The sequence below is a fragment of the Sceloporus occidentalis genome, unplaced genomic scaffold, assembly GCF_023333645.1.
Source record: "Sceloporus occidentalis isolate IW3139 unplaced genomic scaffold, rSceOcc1.0.p SCAF_2, whole genome shotgun sequence".
Classification (NCBI taxonomy): domain Eukaryota; kingdom Metazoa; phylum Chordata; class Lepidosauria; order Squamata; family Phrynosomatidae; genus Sceloporus; species Sceloporus occidentalis.
Genome location: NW_028316982.1, coordinates 132,036,777 through 132,055,436, shown reverse-complemented (window position 1 = coordinate 132,055,436; position 18,660 = coordinate 132,036,777). Strand labels below are relative to the sequence as shown.

Here is an 18,660-nt window from a genome sequence, read left to right as displayed (position 1 = left end):
ACCTCACAGACCTGGAACAACTACTAAGGAAGATTAAGGAATAAAGTGCAAAGGCAGGTTTAATGTTGAACATAAAGAAAACAAAAATAATGACGACGGAGAATCTAAACAAATTCAACCTAGACAATGAGGAAATAGAAATAGCGAAACAGTTTTTATACCTGGTATCAAACATTGACAGGAATGGGGGCTGCAATCAGAAGAAGACTAAGAATGGGGAGGGCAGCTTAGATTCTAAAATGCAAAGATATACAACTGAGCACAAAAGTTAGAATCATCCAAGCCATTGCATTCCCTATTACCATGTGCAGATGTGGGAGCTAGACACTGGACAGCTAAGGAAGAAGATAGGAAGAAAATAAATTCATTTGAGATACGGTGCTGGAGAAGAGTCCTGAGGATGTTGTGGACAGCCAAAAAAGCCAAACAAATGGGTCCTAGAGCAGATCAAGCCAGAAATCTCCCTGGAAGCCAAGATGGCAAAACTGAGGCTGTCGTTCTTCGGCCACATCAGGAGGAGGCACGACTCACTGGAAAAAACAATAATGCTAGGAAAGGTGGAGGGAAGGAGAAAGAGAGGAAGGCCACATGCTAAATGGATGGACTCTATTAAGGAGGACATGGGTATGAGTTTGCAGGACCTGAGCAGAGCAGTGAAGGACAGAAGGTCTTGGAGATGTCTCATCCACAGGGTCGCTATGGGTTGAAATCGACTTGGGGGTGGTTAACAACAACAAACTTATAAAATGCCATCAAGTATCAAGAAAGAGGAGGGAGCCACCATTTTTCAATTCTCTTCCTTCCACAAAAATCATTTTAAAATGGATAAAAGAACACAATGTGACCGGAGTAGTACTCATATATGGGCTAGTTGGTTTAATTTGCAGGCACGGTGTTAGAAAAAGTAGGTGGGGTGAGGGAAAGCTGGGGAAGATGAAGTCATGGTGTCTGTGCCATTACAGTCCCAAAATGGAAGACTGGAAATGCTCAAATTAGGTTCGTAGCAATTCGCACTAGGATCTGCCCCTGGGATTGCTGGGAGCAGAAAACGAAGAGACATTTCTCATTTACGAAGGCAGGAAATCCATTGATCCTTGGCATGATTTTAAAAAACCAGGTCTGAACAGCAGGCAAGAAGTTTTTCTGACTCTTTCGTAACACCAGAACTACTCTTTGTTTATTTAATACCATACTCCTCTCCAAGTAGAAGACCAAAGGCTGAAAGGTGGGAGACATAGGCTGCGTCTGCACTATAGAAAGAGTCTAGTTTGACACCACTTTTACTGCCATGACTCAATGGTATGGAATCCTGGGAACTGTCGCTTGTTGTGGCTGTTATCTGTCTAACGCACGCACTTACAACCAATCTTTCAATGCGCAAGTTAGCCCATGATACATAAAATGCTGTGCGTCTTGAGGCATGTGGAGAAGAAGCCGTAAGACTTATCGCTGATCGCATTAGTCTTACAATCAATTGAAAGGTAGTAGTAGAAGGGGACCAATGAAACCCAAGCACAAACACACTCAAAGATGATCAATATTCACCAGTACAACTCGGCTGTTAAATATATATTTAACTTGGCTGTTAAATAAATACAACTTTGCTGTTTTGTGAGAGATTTAGCCTTTTCTCTCAGAGACCTCCAGTGCCCTAACAAGCCACAGTTCCCATAATTCCACAGCATGGAGCCACGGCAGTTAAAGCGGTCTCAAACTGGGTTGTTTCTCCAGTGTGGATGCAGCCAGGGTTGGTCCACATGAGTCACTCACTCGGCCTTTGCTTTGGTGCTTTGGAAACCAGAGTCGTTGTCAGGAAACCCCAGAGATCCTCTGGGGGCTGTTTTAAAAGCGGTGTCGAAGTGGGTTATTTCTGCAGTGTGGAACCGTTAGGGAACCTTCCCAAAGGAGAGGGCCTCAAAAGTTACTCCTCAGAGCAAAGGAGGAGGAGGACCAGGATGCACAAAATGGAGGACAGGCAAAGACCTGGAAACACTCCTGGGATGCGTCCAGACTGGAGGAATAACCCGGTTTAGTATCGCTTTAACTCTTTGTCTCACTCTCTGCTATGGAATTCTGGGAGTTGGAGTTTGTTGTGGGCGGGCCCACAACAAACTCCAACTCCCAGAATTCCATAGCCCTGAGTCAGATAAGAGTTAAAGCGGTACTAAACCGGGTTATTCCTCCAGTCTGGACGCATCCCAGAAATATAAACAGGTCACAAAATGGAGGACACCGAGAGAGAGGAGGGTGACAGCCATGGAAAGGGGGACAATTTGGGGTTCCCAAGGAGGATCCCTTCCTAGAAACCGAAACCAACTCATCATCCCCCCCGCCTTTTTCTTTCCTATTCCTCCCTTCCTTTTTACATAGGATTACAGGATTCGAACCCAGAGCCGCGGAACTTTTGGCCTTTTGGGGGCGTTTCAAAGGAGGACTCACCGCTGCCTCTACTTCTGGTCGGTTCAGACGCTCCACTCCAGCGCCTCTCCTAAAGGAGGGAGGAGGCGGACGCGAAAGGCGACGTCAGGGAGCGTCCGCGCGAGGGGAAGCTTGGCCCTCGCCGGCACCCGTAGTCGTCTCCCTCCTAGTCCTTCCTCCTCCAGAGGCGCCCAAGCAGCAAGGCCAGCCTGCCTCACGCGCCGGAGAGATGTAAGCTCCTCCGAAGGGCTCCTAGGAGCACGGGACCCTGGAGTGGGAAGGGACCCCGAGGGACCCCTCCTGCCTTGCAGGAACTCTCGCACTCCTCCTCTTCCTGGGACTTGCCCTCCTCCTGCCGCCCCAGGAGGGGCTCCACAGGGGCTCCCTCTTTGGAGCAGCGCTGAGGACCATGGGTCTGCCACCTTCAGGCTGAGTGTTTACAGCTCACGCCTCCATTTTGCTCAGCCTTGTGGTTGTGGTTGTTGCCCTCCTCGGCTGCAGAGGACCCCTGGCGCCCTAGTGCCCTCCTTTCCCCTCTCACCCCTTGTTTCGCACTAATAAGGATAAGAAGGATACCTACCACTAGTACTAACTGTAGTAGTAGTAGTAATAATAATAATAAGGATACCAGTAGTACTCACAGTAGTAATTGTACTAATAAGGATACCACTAGCGCTAGCCGTAATAGTAGTACTACCAGTAGTACTACTAAAAACAGCACTAGCATTAATAGCAGTACTAGTAGTAGTACTAATAAGAATAGCGCTAGTATTAGCAGTACTAGTAGTAGTACCAATAAGAATAGCACTAGCAGTAAAAGCAGTACTGCTAGTAGTACTAACAAGGATACCGCTAGTGCTAGCAGTAGTAGTAGTACTAGTAGTAGTACTAATAAGGATACCACTAGCGCAAACAGTAATAATAAAGACACCACTAGTGTTAACAGTAATAGTAGTAGTAGTACTAATAAGGATAATGGTAGTACTAACAGTAGGACACCTAATAGTACTAATATGGTTATTGCTAGTACTAACACTAGTAATACTATTAGTACTAATAAGGATACTGCTAGTACTAATGAGGATTGTTAATAGTGATGGTTATTAATAATAGTACAGTGTTATCCCAAATTTCACAGAACAACTCCTACACATGTTATTTAATAGTAGTAACCACTAGTACTAACAGTAATAATAATACTAGTACTAATACTAATACTACTAATAAGGATGCCAGTAGTACTAATTATCGTTATTAATACCCTCCCAAATTCCACACAACTCCTGCATGCGGTACTTAATAATAATAGTAATGATAATAATACCATAAGTACTAATAATAGTACTAGTACTAATAAAAAGGAAACCACTAGTGCTAATAATTTTTTTACATTGTAAGCCTGAGGGCAGAGAACCATCTAATTACAAATAGTAATAATTGTAAACCGCTCTGAGAGCCTTTAGGGCTGAAGGGCAGGGTATAAATACCGTAAATAAATAAGTAATAATGATTATTATTAATAGTGTTGAGTGTTAATGCTTATTAATAATAGTACAATGTCACCCCAAATTCCCCAGAACAACTCCTGCAGACATTATTTAATAAATAATAATAATAATAATACCACTAGTGCTAACAGTAATAATACTAATAATAATAATGATGGTGGTGATACCAGTAGTACTAATAATTATTGTTAATAGTGATGGTTATTAATAATAGTACAATGTCACCCCAAATTCCCCAGAACAACTCCTGCAGACATTATTTAATAAATAATAATAATAATACCACTAGTGCTAACAGTAATAATACTACTAATAATGATGATGGTGGTGATACCAGTAGTACTAATAATTGTTAATAGTGATGGTTATTAATAATAGTACAATGTCATCCCAAATTCCACAGAACAACTCTTGCACATGTTATTTAATAGTAGTAGTAATAATAATATGCATACGCTGAAAGCTGCAAGGGAGCACGGGGGGTGGGCAGGGCGGTGAGTCCCATTAAGACTACTGGGGCATGCGCCCATGGCGCACATGCGCCGCCATGCTGCCGCACCATGCGCGAACCCCATTATTTTCAATGGGGCTCGAGCATACACATTGGGGGTTTTTACGTGGTGTCCTTATGACGCCAGGATGTGCGGACGCTAAGCATCTGTCGCGCCATTTTGACACCCCCCTGTCATGTGTGATGGGTGAGGCCAATATGGGCGGTGCGCCCTCGGCTGACCCCTAGTACGTGACGCCGCAAAGGCCCATCTAGATCGGGCCAATGTTAGCCATGGACCTGGATTTTGACAAGATGTTAAGTATTATTTACTTATTTGGATTGTTGTCCTCAGTTCAGATGGAATTGAGGGGTATCCATGTAGGCAGGCCCCTCTTCCTTCTCACCATGTGGGTAATGGGAGATGCAGTCCAGGAGATAAACTTCAAAGTCTGTTAGCAAGACAAAAAGCAAAGACAAAAATCCACAAAGGATTCAAGACTAACTGGATCTCAAAGGCAGTAGCTTTTTGTCATGCTAATGGAATTTAAAGTTGTTGGTTTTTTTGTGCTTTGTGGCATACTTTGAGATCCTAAATCACAACTTCATTGCACAAAGCAAAGGAATAATCTTACTGCTGTATCTACTTTAGGGAAGGAAACCTTTGCATTGAATTTAAGGTACTCTATGTCAAGGCTGTGTAAATTGGTGGCTCTTAAAGAATTGCATTTCATTTCCAAACATACTAACTTGCTCTTTCTTATTTCTTTCATTTGTTTTTAGGGCCGATTATTGGAAATCTCAGCCCAAGAAATTCTGTGATTACTGCAAGTGCTGGATAGCAGACAACAAGCCTGTATGATATCTACCATACTCTTAAGTGAATCTGAAGTACAGTGATTTGATATATATATAGCTTTAGGTTGACTTTCACCAGTAAGTTAATGCAGCCTTGGAAATAAGTATATTGAGGACTGTTCATGCCTTCCCTTCTTCAGTTGATGTCAGGCTGGAGACAGGGGAACAAATTTCTACACTCTTGTGCTCCATTGTACTGCACTGACATCCTCCTCACCTGGCTTGCCAGTACCGTCCCAGTAAAGTTTTAGCAAAATCCAGAGCCCTATTCACTTCTTTGAGAAATGTGTTGAGTCAACACATGTGGAGGGAAACATGTTATGCCCTCCATCTTCAGTTTGTCACTCTCCTCACATTGAGAGTACTGAGTCTAAGAAGGAGGACTTCCCCAGAACACAGAGGCTCTCCATGCAGTTGGGCACCCTGGTTTTTTATGCTTCCCAATCGCATGGAGAGTCTCTGTGAATTGCTAAAGCTCTTGTGTTCAGAATCTTGATGCTCCACATGTGGAGAGTGAAGTGGCAGAGATGGAGACAAGGGAGCAAGAAAATAGCATTCCTGTGTATTATAGCATTTCTCTCTGGAGTATTCCTTGGTCCTGACTGGGAACAGCTGCATGACTGCATTAGCCCAGTCACATCTGCATTGAGCTGTTGTACGGGAATGTTGCCTGTGCAATGTTGGTATTCTCAGATATAAATGCCAAGGGAAAAATGAGGTCTGCCTACCACATTTGACTTTATTCACCCCAAAATAGCTTAATGTAATGCTTATTCAAAGAAAGAAGCCAGAGTCCTGAGCCTGTAAGACCTGAGCAGGGCATATGATGATAAGGTGGCTTTGAGGTCTCTCATAACTTACTCTAAAGAGAGTGCAGCAAGTGATCCTGACAATCTCAAGTTTTCATCAGATTTTTAAAAGGAAAAACAAGTTTCTATTCTTTGTGGTTGTGATAGATAAATCTGAAAGCACATGGACAATGGCTGGTCAAAATGTGGATATCAAAATGGAATTGAACAAGATTTTTAGCAGCCAGGAAGCAATGTTTCAGTGTGTACTGCAAATCCCTTGGCTGATAAAACCAGAGTATAACAGGCAAAGTAAACTAATGCATGTCTTATTGTTGGTATAAAATCTGGTTTGCTTTTGGCATAAAATATTGTCCTATTATGGAATATTTGTGGCTTTCCTTCCCAACATCTGAAACTCATGAACTCATGTTGTTTTAAAACTATTTTAATTACATTTTAAATGTATTCTTAAACTGTTTTTAGCTTAAAAAATATAGCAGTGTTAGTCTGTAGAATCAGTACATAGAGAAATCTTGTAGCACCTTTGCGACTAACTGAAAGAAAGAAATTGGCAGCATGGGTTTTCATAGGCCTGTTACAGACTGCCAGAATATAGCTGCTTCGGGGCTCTTTGGAGGTATGCTATTTAAATGATGCATGGGTCCTAAGAGTCCGGAGGTCGTGCCAAAGCCACTCTCCATTCCTAAGCACTGGAGTGCAGCTTTGGTGCAGCTTCCGGATTCATAGAATGCATGCATCATTTAAACAGCATACCTCCAAAGAGACCCGAAGCAGCTTTATTTTGGCAGTCTGTAATAGGCCATAGACTTCAGTCTGAGGAAGTAGACTGAAGTCTATGAAAGCTCATGCTGCCACTTTCTTTCTTTCAGTTAGTCTCAGAGGTGGTACAAGATCTCTCTACATACTGTTTCTAACTTGTGCTTATTAAATAGAATTTTGGTTTGTCTTTTAAACTCTCTTTTAATAATTTTTAGTTGTACTTCATATTAAATGAGTTTGAATTCCTTGCCTTGAATCCTGTGCCAGAAGAAAGGTAGAATATTAAATAAATATTATTGTTTTAAGTTAATGTAGTACATATGCAGATGTATAGTACCAATAGCAGTATCATTTGGCAAGTGATAAGGGGAAATTTGCTATGCTTTTTGTTCTCATTGGTAATCTGAAGGAGGAGGAACCTAAGAACCCCTTGATAATAAATCACTTTCACCAGTATCAGTCAATCCAGAAAGCACTGTTATCCTATTTCTCTACATATTTCCTTGCCTACACTTCTTTGTGGGTTATATCCAAGCTTGTGTTTATGATTCTTATATTAGAATTTGCATCCTGAACTTGAGTATTTCCTAGACACCATCCTGCTGTGTTAATACTGTATTCATTAATTTCTTCTGGAATGTGTATTGGTTGTAGTGGTCTTATTCAACTTAAGATATTTTTAGGTGTGAGACAAATTACCAAAAGATAGAAACAAAAGAAAGCAATTTAATAAATAATTAAAAAAAGCATAATATTATTTTTATATGTGTGTGAGAGAAGCAAATTAAAAACTGTACTTAAACACATTGGAATAATGTGTCTTACACTTGTCCTACACATGCAAGAAGAGTAAGCCCTGTTCACCTCACTGAAGCTTACTCCTGAATAGGCATGCATAAAATTGCAGTGCCAGTGTAAAAGTTCCTCAGCATACCAGGAATAAGGAGTAAAGGAGTAAGAGGTTTTTACAGGAGTAAGAGTAGGAGTTACATTAAGAAAAAATATCTTTCTCTGGAGTTGGACAAGGAATAACCCCCAAATTACCACTAATCCCCAGCCCTGCTTTTTTCTTAGATGTGTTCTTCAGTCACATAGATATCCTCAAGCAATACAATACTTTAAATGTTAAAACCTTTCCTGTTGAACTGTGGGTTTCTGGTAGAAGTGCTTATCCTTAATCAAATTTCATTAATATTTATGTTCATTTGAAAAGAATGTAATTCCATTTCATGTTTCTGTGTGTTTTAATTCCTCCCTTTATCTCTTGCTTTCTTTTTTTTTTAAGAGCATTGACTTCCATGAAAGAGGAAAAAATCATAAAGAAAATGTGGCTAAGAAAATTAGTGAGGTAATTCAAATGGGGCCTTGTTTATCCTAAACTTATTGTTCAGGATCCAGCACTGGACTTCTGCTGGTAAAACAATGGAATCCAGTGTAAAAGGGGACTCCTCTTCCCATTGCAGACTGAAGACCAGCTCTGGAGAGCTTGGAAACCCTCCAGAACCATGTTGGGGGGGGGGGGGCGGCAGAAATAGATACAGGGGTGAAGGAGGGGGTGGGAAGTTCCAAAAGCTCTGCTAGAAGAATATTGGGATTTTTAAGTTCCAACATTATGGCACTTACTACTTTTTCAATTGTAGATTAAAAAGAAAAGTTTGGAGAAAGCAAAAGAAGAGGAAAAAATGTCCAAGGAATTTGCAGCCATGGAGGAAGCTGCAATGAAGGCATATCAGGAGGATTTAAAAAGACTTGGTGCTAAGGCAGGTAGGCTCTGCAACAGCCCCAGAGATTAATTATCAAGGCAAGCTCCCACTTATTCCAGTGCAAGGGAGCAAGCATTATCTTCTCACTGAGTAGCAATGCAAGAGCACTCGAAGACAAGACTACTCATAAAATGCATGGTAATTGCATAACTCCACACACTTGTAACATCAAGTACTTCTAGCAACTGCCAAGGAAAAATGCCAATCAGCAGCAATGTTACAGATGCATTTGGTCTATTGTGTCTCTTTTGAAGGGTGCAGTACTAGTAGCCATTCTTTCAATAAAGATGTATTAGATTAGTCTTCCCCAACATGGAGTCATCCAAGGTTTAAATCCATTTCCTAGTCCCAACTAAAACCATTTAAATTAATGGCTAAATGGTAAGTCTGCAGTTAATTACACTGATTTTCTTCTAAAGAGCCCTGCTTCAATTAGACTAGAAATTAGATTTAGGACCTAATGGTTTGGGATAAAACTGATTACTCCCAGCCTATGTGAGAATCAACTTGTCAGAATTTTTTTAAAAAAAACATCCTTCATGTTTCAGAACCTGCAGGTCAGAGTTCAACACCCAAAAAGCAGGAAGAGAAAAAAGAAAAGAAAGCAAAGAGAAAAAAAGAGACAACAGAAATTTCATCAGAAACAAATGAATGGGTGCGAGGCTTTTCTGCGGAAGGCTATGTATATTATTACAACACAATATCAGGAGGTAAACCTGAGCTAAGAATGTAAATTCAAATATTTAGATGTCTGGAAAAAGCTCAATTCCCATTCTAGTATATATATATGTAGCCCAAACTGGAAGTATCCTGAATAAAGTAAATTATGGACACATTTTTCCCTGAATTCTGCTCTAATGTCATCTATCATTATATACCTCCCCACATATACATATGCCATTCATATATCAGAGTATTTTTTCAGAGTGTAAAGAGTTGCAAATTGATTTTTTTCCCCCCTCTTTTATTTTTAAGCATCACAGTGGGAGAAACCAGAAGGATTTCAGGACAGCACTCAGGAGTCCCAAACGGTAACACAATGTCTAAGAAATCCTGCTTATGCCTTACATTTTTGTTTCTGGCATAGTATACCTACCCCCTCTTTTTCTACAGAACACCCCCACACAGAAGCCCTTAGGACTCTTAGCTTATTCATTTGTAATCAAAATTACAAAAGGGTGGGGGCACCGTGACGCTGATAAAAGATACTGAACAAGATTTAGAGAGATAGGTCAACTTAAAGGTGAATGGGGGATAAGGTAAACACAAATAAATGTTATATCTAGAGAGGGGGAGGGGTTGGCCTTCCAGATCTTCTTACATACCATTGGTCATATTTATTTTTGGACATACCCACTTAAAGTAAGTAATCCACCATGGTCAGCCTTGGAGTCTTCATTTCCGGTAGTCAATACTTGGTTCTCATTTAATTTATTTATTTTAAAGCTACATTTTTCCAAGAAGTTTAGTAGTTAAAATTGGGTGGCAAATAATGGTTTCATCAACTGCAATTTCACCCATATGCCTACGGTTGAATCCAGATTTGAAAACTGGTAAAGAACAATTTTTATGGAAGGTGTGGGTCAGTAATGGGATTGTTACCTTAAATCAGATTCTTGGTATTGATGATGAGTTTTTGCCTTTATCTGTTTTGCAAGAGCAGTTTAAACTACTTATGCTAAAACACAACATCTGCAACTGAAACTTTGGTTACAATCCAGATTTGGCCATGCAGTCATAAGTGCATCTGAGGTTCCCTTAATATTAGAGACATTAACTGAGTACAACCAAATATCCAAACCAACAATTTGTATATATACATTTCTGTTATCTATAAATGTGGGATATGAGGTTTACTGAAAGAATGGAAGAGAGAATTTGAGTTTCCAATTTGGATTAATCAATGGCCTTCTATTTACAATCACTAGTATGGCTATAGATCTTGAACTACGTCTTGAAGAGCAGAAATTGTTCTTTCAGGTACATTGATCGCAAGAATGTTTATTCAAGAAAGCTCTTTCTAAATCAAAAAATTGTTAGAGATGCAATACTGCTAATGCTGTCTTAATTCATATTTTGGAGTTGTCCCATAGTAGCTGTCTTTTGGAAGGAAGTAATCACTGGAGTAAATTTGGCTTGGAAAGTTCCTTGATATTCAGGAACATGTATGTTCTTTTGAAATATTTAATTTTTTTTGGGTTTGGTTTGGGTTTGGTTGGTTGGTTTTTTGATTAACAAATGGTCAAGGGAAGTGGAGTTTTGACTGCTAAAAGACTGATACTTTGTTACTGGAAAGATAATTTTTCTCCACCTGTGATCCAGAGCTAACACTTTCAACATTTTGAATGAATGAAGTAAAGACAAAAATTACGAATGGACTTATATTTGGGCATTTGTTTAGCTTTCATAGAAACTTACGACTATTTTTTTTTTAATTTTTAAAAAAATGTCCTGCTTTTGTTATACTGGAACATTATTGTATGTAACAGATCTTTTTTGAATGTAAATAATTTTTAAAAAAGATTTCTGAGGTATAATAAGGCTGGGAAAATGAGAGCAGACTCTAAGCCGCACAAACATGTGCCAGACATGTGTGATGAGGTATCTTTACACACAAGACTCCATGCTGTGACCTTCATGCTGGAAGTTCATAAATCAAGTGCTTTTACCAGTGGAGCTCACCCCCCCCCCTTTTATGTAAGTGTGAAGCTTGAGGCAGAATGTTCATTTAAGGTGCCTTGCCTAGGGTCAGTGTAGTCTAGCAGTTAGTGTGTGATTCAGGACATCCAGTTTCTCATCCCCATTCATTTTGTTTTGTTTTGTTTTTTTATTTATATACCGCTATTCCAAAGATCATAGCGGTGAACAGCAGGTAAACTAATTAGCAAGTAAGCTAATTTGCCCCCAACAGTCTGGGTACTCATTTTAGCTCCCTCCTCGGAAGGATGCAAGCCTGAGTTGAGCTTGGGCCCTTTTGCTGGTCTTGAACCCGCAACCTTGTGGTTTTGAGCGAATGGCTGCAGTACAGGCATTTAACCACAGCGCCACCAAGGCTCCTTGTCCCTGCGCCACCATTGACTTCAGCACCTCTGTTGTTGACTTTGTATGCTGCCTCTTTGCCAAAATTGGGACAATATTGATATGGCCACTTCTATATGTGAGGCCCAAGGCAATTTTCCTCTATGCCCCTCTCTCTTAAGACCCTGTAACTGATGAAAATTAATTGTCTTATTAAAAAAATCAATCAGTTTATACATTTCTGATAAGTTAGAGAAAATTACACATGTTTTCATCGGTGAGAAAACTCATTTTGTTTCTGTATGAAAGCTAAGTAAGATTTTGGTTGGTTTTCATTAACTGATCATTTTGGCTTTCCTCTTTTGTCAGATGGCTCTGTGGATAGAAGGAACAAATGAAGATGGTCATACCTATTACTATAATACTGAAACTGGAGGTAAATAACAAAGGGTTTTTTTTCCTGGCTGCTTCTGCTGCTCACTAAATTTTCTACACAAAAACAGTTTCTCTGCAAGTAATGGTATACATCCATGATTCATATTTTCTTCCATACACCTGTTGTAACTGGCTGAAGATTTTGGAATTTATATCCTTACAGCATGATGCAAGACTTCCCTGTTATTATGATTTGCCTTCCCAGTCATTAGGATTGTATAGCATGGTGTTTCATATAGAAGAATGTTTTCTGTGTGAAACACCTCTTAATTTATTAAGGTCCGAAACTGACAGACATTTCCGGAGCAGTGGATGCAAACTATAGGAAAAGAGATATCACCTCAACATTAGGAGGAACTTCCTGACAGTAAGAGCTGTTCAACAGGGGAACACACTCCCTTGGAAAGTGATGAAGTCTCCTTCTTTGAAGGTCTTTAAAGAAATGCTGGATGGCCATCTGTTGGGAGTGTTTTTACTGTGTGTTCCTGCATGGCAGGGGAATTGGACTGGATGGCCCTTATGATCTCTTCCAACTCTATGATTCTATGTGGAAATCACTAAAATCTCTCTGAAGAGGGGTAGTTACAAACAAACAAACAGGTCATCCTAGACTTAATTGGATTTGCTTCTTCGTTGGGTGGATATTGTTTCAGTCCTGATTTCAGGGCCTGTTACTCATTTTCTAATAAAGTTCCTCCTATAGAATCTCAAACAACCTTTTATAGTAGCAAAAAAGTTACTCTTTCTGTCAAATAAGGAGAATCTTGATCCAGCTGATAATGTTTGTTGTATTTGCTTAATCTTGCTGGTTTCATACAGTACTATGTTCTATGGTTATAATTGTCCACTATGCCTCTGATGCTTCAGATTTTCGTAGTGCTAACTTATAGGCAGTACAGAAATAGGAGCTGTTGTCTGTTTCTCCAGTATCAACCTGGGAAAAGCCTGATGGTTTTGTGTCCCAATCAAACAAGAGTGGTGAAAATGAACATCATTCTGAAGAAAGCTCAGAAATGGAGTCAAAAAGAGATAAATCAGATAATACAAAGGAAGGTAACAAAAGTGAACTACAAAAACCAAAACGAAATTTCCGGGTAAGTCATATCTTTCTCTCATCTCATTTTTGTTAAGGTAGTTCATTATAAAGCTTTGTTTTTTTTATCAAGCCATACTTATTACTCTTACAGAGTGTTTTATTATTTTTTAAATATAAACTTTATTGTGACTTGAAATATTAAATTATTGACAGAACAGTTGGGGAATTTTATTAACATTTAATGCTAACTGTGTGCTGGGTTAGTTAATCTCTATACGCCCACCATTTAAAGTTGCAGATATTTCCTTATCTGATTACCTTGCCTGTGAAAAAATTCATTAGTTCTTTCATAGAGGGTTTATGCCGTTTTTACCAGATTGTTGTAGAATCGAAGGCAATGGGTGTGTTTTCAGAAATTATCTTCTATGTGAAAACTCAAAAATTAAATAGGAAGTAAATGAACAATATTTGATGAAAAACTAGTTCTGAGAGGCAGGTAGGTGAAACAGTATTTCAGAGACTTTCCTGTTTCCATCTGTGTGGATTGTTGGTGATTTCTGTTTAGCTGGTTCTTGTACAGTCCCTGAAGCCAAGGAAACACAACCACTTTTAATTGGAGTCCAACTGGTACGGGGAAGCTTTAACCTGTAGACACCCATGTGTGATTCCAGTATTATTAAGATCTCAACTTCATTGCTGCTGATATTGGCAGAGAAGCTGCAGTATTTGTTGGTATCACTATGAACCATGTGTATAAGTGGGTGTGCATGCAAGAGATACCTGTATGAGCGTGCACAAGCCTCTACCCTTCACCCAACACCATATATGATCCTTGGAGTTAAAATGGTTGCACATCCCTGATGCATATCAGTCTCATGCACAGTTATAACTCATTTATTTCAGTGGGCTTGGATGTGCCTAAAACTGAATTAAATCAGACTGGTAGACTTCTAGAGGTTTCTTGTATTTAAAATGGTTTGTTGTAACAAGGGGGCCTTTTCTACTTGGGCCATTTTAGTAGAAGCCGAATGTACTTAACAACCACTGAAGTCAAAGGTATGAAGACACAGAGTACTGTGCAGTTAACTTTTTATAGCTTACAAATACTGTGTAAAAAAAATTGTCAGAGTTATACCACTGAGTGTAAAAAAACAAACAAACAGCTGAATACAGAGGGATCCTTGGTATATACGGGTTTGGTATCGGCTGATTTGAGCAACTGCAGATGAAAATGAAACATATTACATCCGGCTAGTTTGGAACTGTTATTGTTATTGTTATAGTCATTTTTATATTGTGTATTTGTGATTTTGTTGCCATCACCGCCTCCCCTTCCCCTCAGCTAATAGAAATCAGTCCACCATGAAGCCTTTGCCCAGTTTTAAACTTCATGGTGGAAAGGGAGTGAAGAAAGGATTTGCCATGGGATGGAAGAGAGCAAGGGATTTAAAATGTGGCAGAGGCTTTGTGGTGCAGTTGGGAATTGAGAGAGGAGGCTTCATAGTAGGAATGTTGGAAAAGAAGGGATTTAAAATCTGGCAGATGCTTCATGGTGGGTTTGACTTCCATCAGCCAAGGGAGAGGTGTGGCAGTGGCAAACCCCAAGTGCCAGAGCACAAGCTTCCTGCTGGGAGCATGCCAGCTGCCACTTTCCTTTTTGAAAGAAAGAGCAGCATCGCTACAGGCATAGCAAGAAGAATGCATGCATGGATGTTGTACAACACAGATCCAGGTTGTCTGAAAGACTACATTATCCTTGCAAGCCTTCCCAGTGCGGTTTGAGATTTTTGGGGTGGAGGCCCTTCTCACTGCCTCACCACCCTCTTGTGGAACATCCTGTGGAAACATGGGAGAGAGCCTTCTCAACAGCTGCTCCAGGGCTCTGGAATGTCTTTCCTAGAGAGGCCAGATAGATGCACCTTTCTGTCCTTCCATAGATGGATTGGGACTTTTTTGGCTTGTTTTGTTTTGGCAGACCTTTGAGGATTGATTGCTCATGGTAATAGGGCCTTTAATAATAAGCTGTATTCTTTAGATTTTGTTTTCCTTTTTTAATGGGTATGCTTGTGACTCTTTACACATTTTAATTTTTGTATGTTGTGGAATTTTAGCTGTTTGAACTTTTATAAACCAATTTGAGTCACAAGGTGCGGAAAAAAGTGGAATTCAAATCTCCTCCTCCCACCCCTTTTTTCCCATTAACTGCATGCATTTTTAAATACCTGTATTTGATGGCAGGGAATAACCAATACCTTGATTCTCTCTTGTTTAGTGGAAGGGGAAACAATGTTACTGTTCCAGCCATACTGATTAATGTGTTGTTGTGTTCATTTCACATTTAGAGGAAGACAGAAAGTGATGATGAAATAGAGGAGAAGCCTCGCAAACGTAAAAAAATTAGCCCTTATGGTGAATGGCAGGAAGTGAAACGGGAAACCATTGATCAGGAAGACACAGCACCTTCTCTGCCAAAAACATCCCTTGCAGCATCTGAAATAGCTAAGCCTTATGGTGAATGGGAGGAAATTACAGAAGAGGAAGATCCGTAGTAAGTTCTTCTAATACATAGAAGTATATTTAACCAGAATTGGCCAGAATTTTAATTGAATTAATTGTATTTTATTTGATTAAAACCTTAGAGAGCTGACTTAGATTACTGATTAATACATCCCTGGTTCAATTCTTATCTTCTCTGTTAGGGAAGTGACTGTGCAGGCAAACCAACATATGTTGGTCTCATGCCTTTGTCTGCAAAAACTAATATTACTGTCCATTAAGCCTAGGGATTGCTACTGCTTCATAAATGCTTAGGAGGAAATTGTATTCTCAATTTAGCTTGATGTAACTGCTATTAGAGCCAGCATGGTGCAGTGGTTTGAGTGCTGATCTAAGATTCTGGAGACTAGGATTTAATTTAGAACTCTGACATGGAAATCCACTGGGTGACCTTTGGCAAGTCACACACACTCAGCATCAGAAAACCCTGTGATATGTTTGCCTTAGGGCAGGGGTAGGCAACCTTTTTGAGCCAGGGGCCGGGTTGCTGTCCCTCAGACAACTGGGGGGGCGAAGCCAAAAAATAAATAAATACATAATTTTTTTAAAAAATTTAAGTAAATAAATAAACCGGAACAAATGTAGGACAACATTTTCAAATGGTGGACACTTTTTTTAAAAAAAGTGGAGGACACGCAAAAAATTTTGCTGATTTTTAAAAAAATGTTAACATAAATGCATGTTTCTGAGGCGTCTATAGACAATTGCCCCCCTTGCCCCTGCGTGCGAGAGGCCAAAGGCCCCGGCAGCAATTGGCGGCAGGACCGGGCTGGGGCTGGTCACAAGGCCTCGCCGGGCCGCAGGTTGCCTACCCCTGCCTTAGGGTCATCATAAGTTGGAAACGACTTGAATACACACAACAGCTACAACAACAACTCATTAGACTTCAAAATAGACGTTTATTAACAATGGCATCAACAGAGGCAATTTGCTTCTTGTCCTAATCATACCAATCAGAGCAACTTGTAGCTTTCTTGATTTGGAAAGTAAATTCTTATAGTATAGCCCCCATAACTGTGGGGGATACATTCCTAGACTTTGCGGGATATGCAAAACTGGATAGTAGTGAATCCCAGGCCAGGCAAGATGTCAGGGAAGGGAGGACACAGCATTACCATCTGGCTCATTCCTGCCTGCCTTCCTTTCCTCTTTCACTCCCATTGGGGCTTAACTAGCTGCTTGCGTCCCCCTCTCCATCCTCACTGGTCATGGGATGAGGGAGACAGGGCTGCTCTATCACTGTTGCCGCTGCTATTTCCCATTTTGCCCAGTAGCCAATAACATCTGCCTTTCCCATGGCTGGCTCATCCAGGTCCTGCTTCTCAGTTGAGAGAAGTGCAGTGGGGGGCTGGCTGCATGAAGCCATGCACTTGCCTTGGTGGCAGGCTCCACACTCTCACGTGCTAGAACAAGAGGAAGGAAGGCCAGCTGGCTGGCCAGCCACTTGGTTGCTGATCCCTTTGGGAGACACATTGAGAGAGTGCAGTGCCCGTCACCAACAGAGGCACATGTTTGTGTTTAGCACCCACTGTTCCCCCTGCACTTCTCTCAGCTGAGAAGCATGAAGGTGGAGATGGTAGAGGAGGTATGGCTGAGGCAAACATTGCTGGCCAGTTGAATGCTGCACTATGCAGGGGGTGGGCCCTACTTCTTTCTCATTCTGTGACTGGTGAGGATGAAGAGGGAGCTAGCTTACCAATTTTATGTGACTGACTTATATTCTGCTACTCACAATATTTTACATTTCAGCTTGTTTGTGAGTAAAGGTGCAGTATTTATGCAGTATAGAGGTTTTCATTTTTGTCCTTATATTTCAGCATCTTGTTACTGTGTGCCTCCAAGTCATTTTTTACTTATGGTGACCCTAAGACCCACCATTTGACTTATGGTGACCCCTATCATAGTATTTTCTTGGCAAGTTTCTTCAGAGGTAGTTTTCTATTGCCATTTTGAAGCTAAGAGAGTGTGACTTATGCAAGGTCACCAAGTGGGGTTTTATGCTCAAGCAGGAAATCCAACCCTGATCTCCAGGGTCGTAGTCCAACACTCAAGCGACTACACCACACTTACTGTCAGCTTAATACATTTATTTTAAGATTTTATAATAATGGGGGTTCTTGTTCTTAAATAATCTTTCTCCTTTTTTTCCACTCAGTGAAAAAATAGACTTGGAGCTTCCTGACATGGATCATGACTCGCTGACTGCTCCCAGTCTGGAAAGGGGAGAAGATGCCAATCTGATATTTAAAGAAAAAACTGTTACTTCTCTTGGTGACACAGAAGAGGGGATACCTGTTTTCAAAAAGCGAAAATTTGAAAATGGAAAATCTAGAAACATACGACAGAGACTGAGTGATCACTAATAATTTAACTACAAAGTCTAGATTTTTTTTTTTTTTTTTTGGTAGAAGAGGAAAGGGGTGAAATAAGGAAATATTTTAAACATTTTCTTGACATGAAACGTTTAGGAACAAAGATTCTTGTTCTTTTAAAAAAGTATCTTTAGTATATACATTTAGGTATCTTATTTTTAGGTGATTCTATTTTTGTTTGTTGTAAAGTTTATTTCATTTATACAGTTATGTAAATATAATATTTTTACAGACCGTGCCATATGAATTCATGTTTCTTGTCTTACAATCAATATGTTCTGTTGTGGCAATTCTTAAGTGAAATGGGACTACAGATACTTGACTGCTCTTGTTGTGTCTACTCAACGGATAAACATCAATGAATGCTTAAGTGGGTGGGGTTCGGAATCAAACTTCATAGCAGCTGCTTTTCAAGACAGTAGTGTCGGATGTGTGGTACTGTCTCTCCTCGACTTGATTCAGAGACGGTGATAAAAGGTCATCCTTTCTGTTTTTTTAAAAATCAAATTAATAAATGTGTAATCATTTAGCTCTTAATTCATTTTAGAAATTCTGAAATCTGGTGTCAGCCACTAGTACTGAACCTTTCTCAAATTTGTTGTGACAGAAAGTAATAGGATACCTGCAGATCACAA

At 40.1% G+C, this 18,660-nt stretch overlaps 2 protein-coding genes across 2 annotated transcripts in view; one reads left to right on the top strand and one right to left on the bottom strand.

The window, feature by feature from the left end:
* ELF1 (E74 like ETS transcription factor 1) overlaps positions 1–2,457 on the bottom strand; it is an 88,669-nt gene extending 86,212 nt beyond the window's left edge. The window contains exon 1 of the mRNA XM_089511051.1: positions 2,440–2,457. The gene's annotated coding sequence lies outside the window, so the exon portion shown is untranslated. The remainder of the gene's footprint in view (positions 1–2,439) is intronic.
* A 75-nt stretch (positions 2,458–2,532) lies between these two features.
* On the top strand, positions 2,533–18,272 carry WBP4 (WW domain binding protein 4). Its single transcript, XM_089511057.1, has 10 exons — positions 2,533–2,649; positions 5,200–5,272; positions 8,131–8,193; positions 8,486–8,609; positions 9,157–9,318; positions 9,584–9,639; positions 11,996–12,062; positions 12,989–13,155; positions 15,440–15,645; positions 17,809–18,272. Coding segments are annotated over exons 1-10 (1,128 nt in total). The 5' UTR covers positions 2,533–2,647; the 3' UTR covers positions 18,017–18,272.
* The last annotated feature ends 388 nt before the right edge of the window (positions 18,273–18,660 follow it).

Coding starts and splice junctions, on each gene's coding strand:
- WBP4 (XM_089511057.1), top strand. Junction 9,319..9,583: donor TTACAACACAATATCAGGAG/GTAAACCTGAGC, acceptor TTTATTTTTAAG/CATCACAGTGGGAGAAACCA. Junction 15,646..17,808: donor ACAGAAGAGGAAGATCCGTA/GTAAGTTCTTCT, acceptor TTTTCCACTCAG/TGAAAAAATAGACTTGGAGC.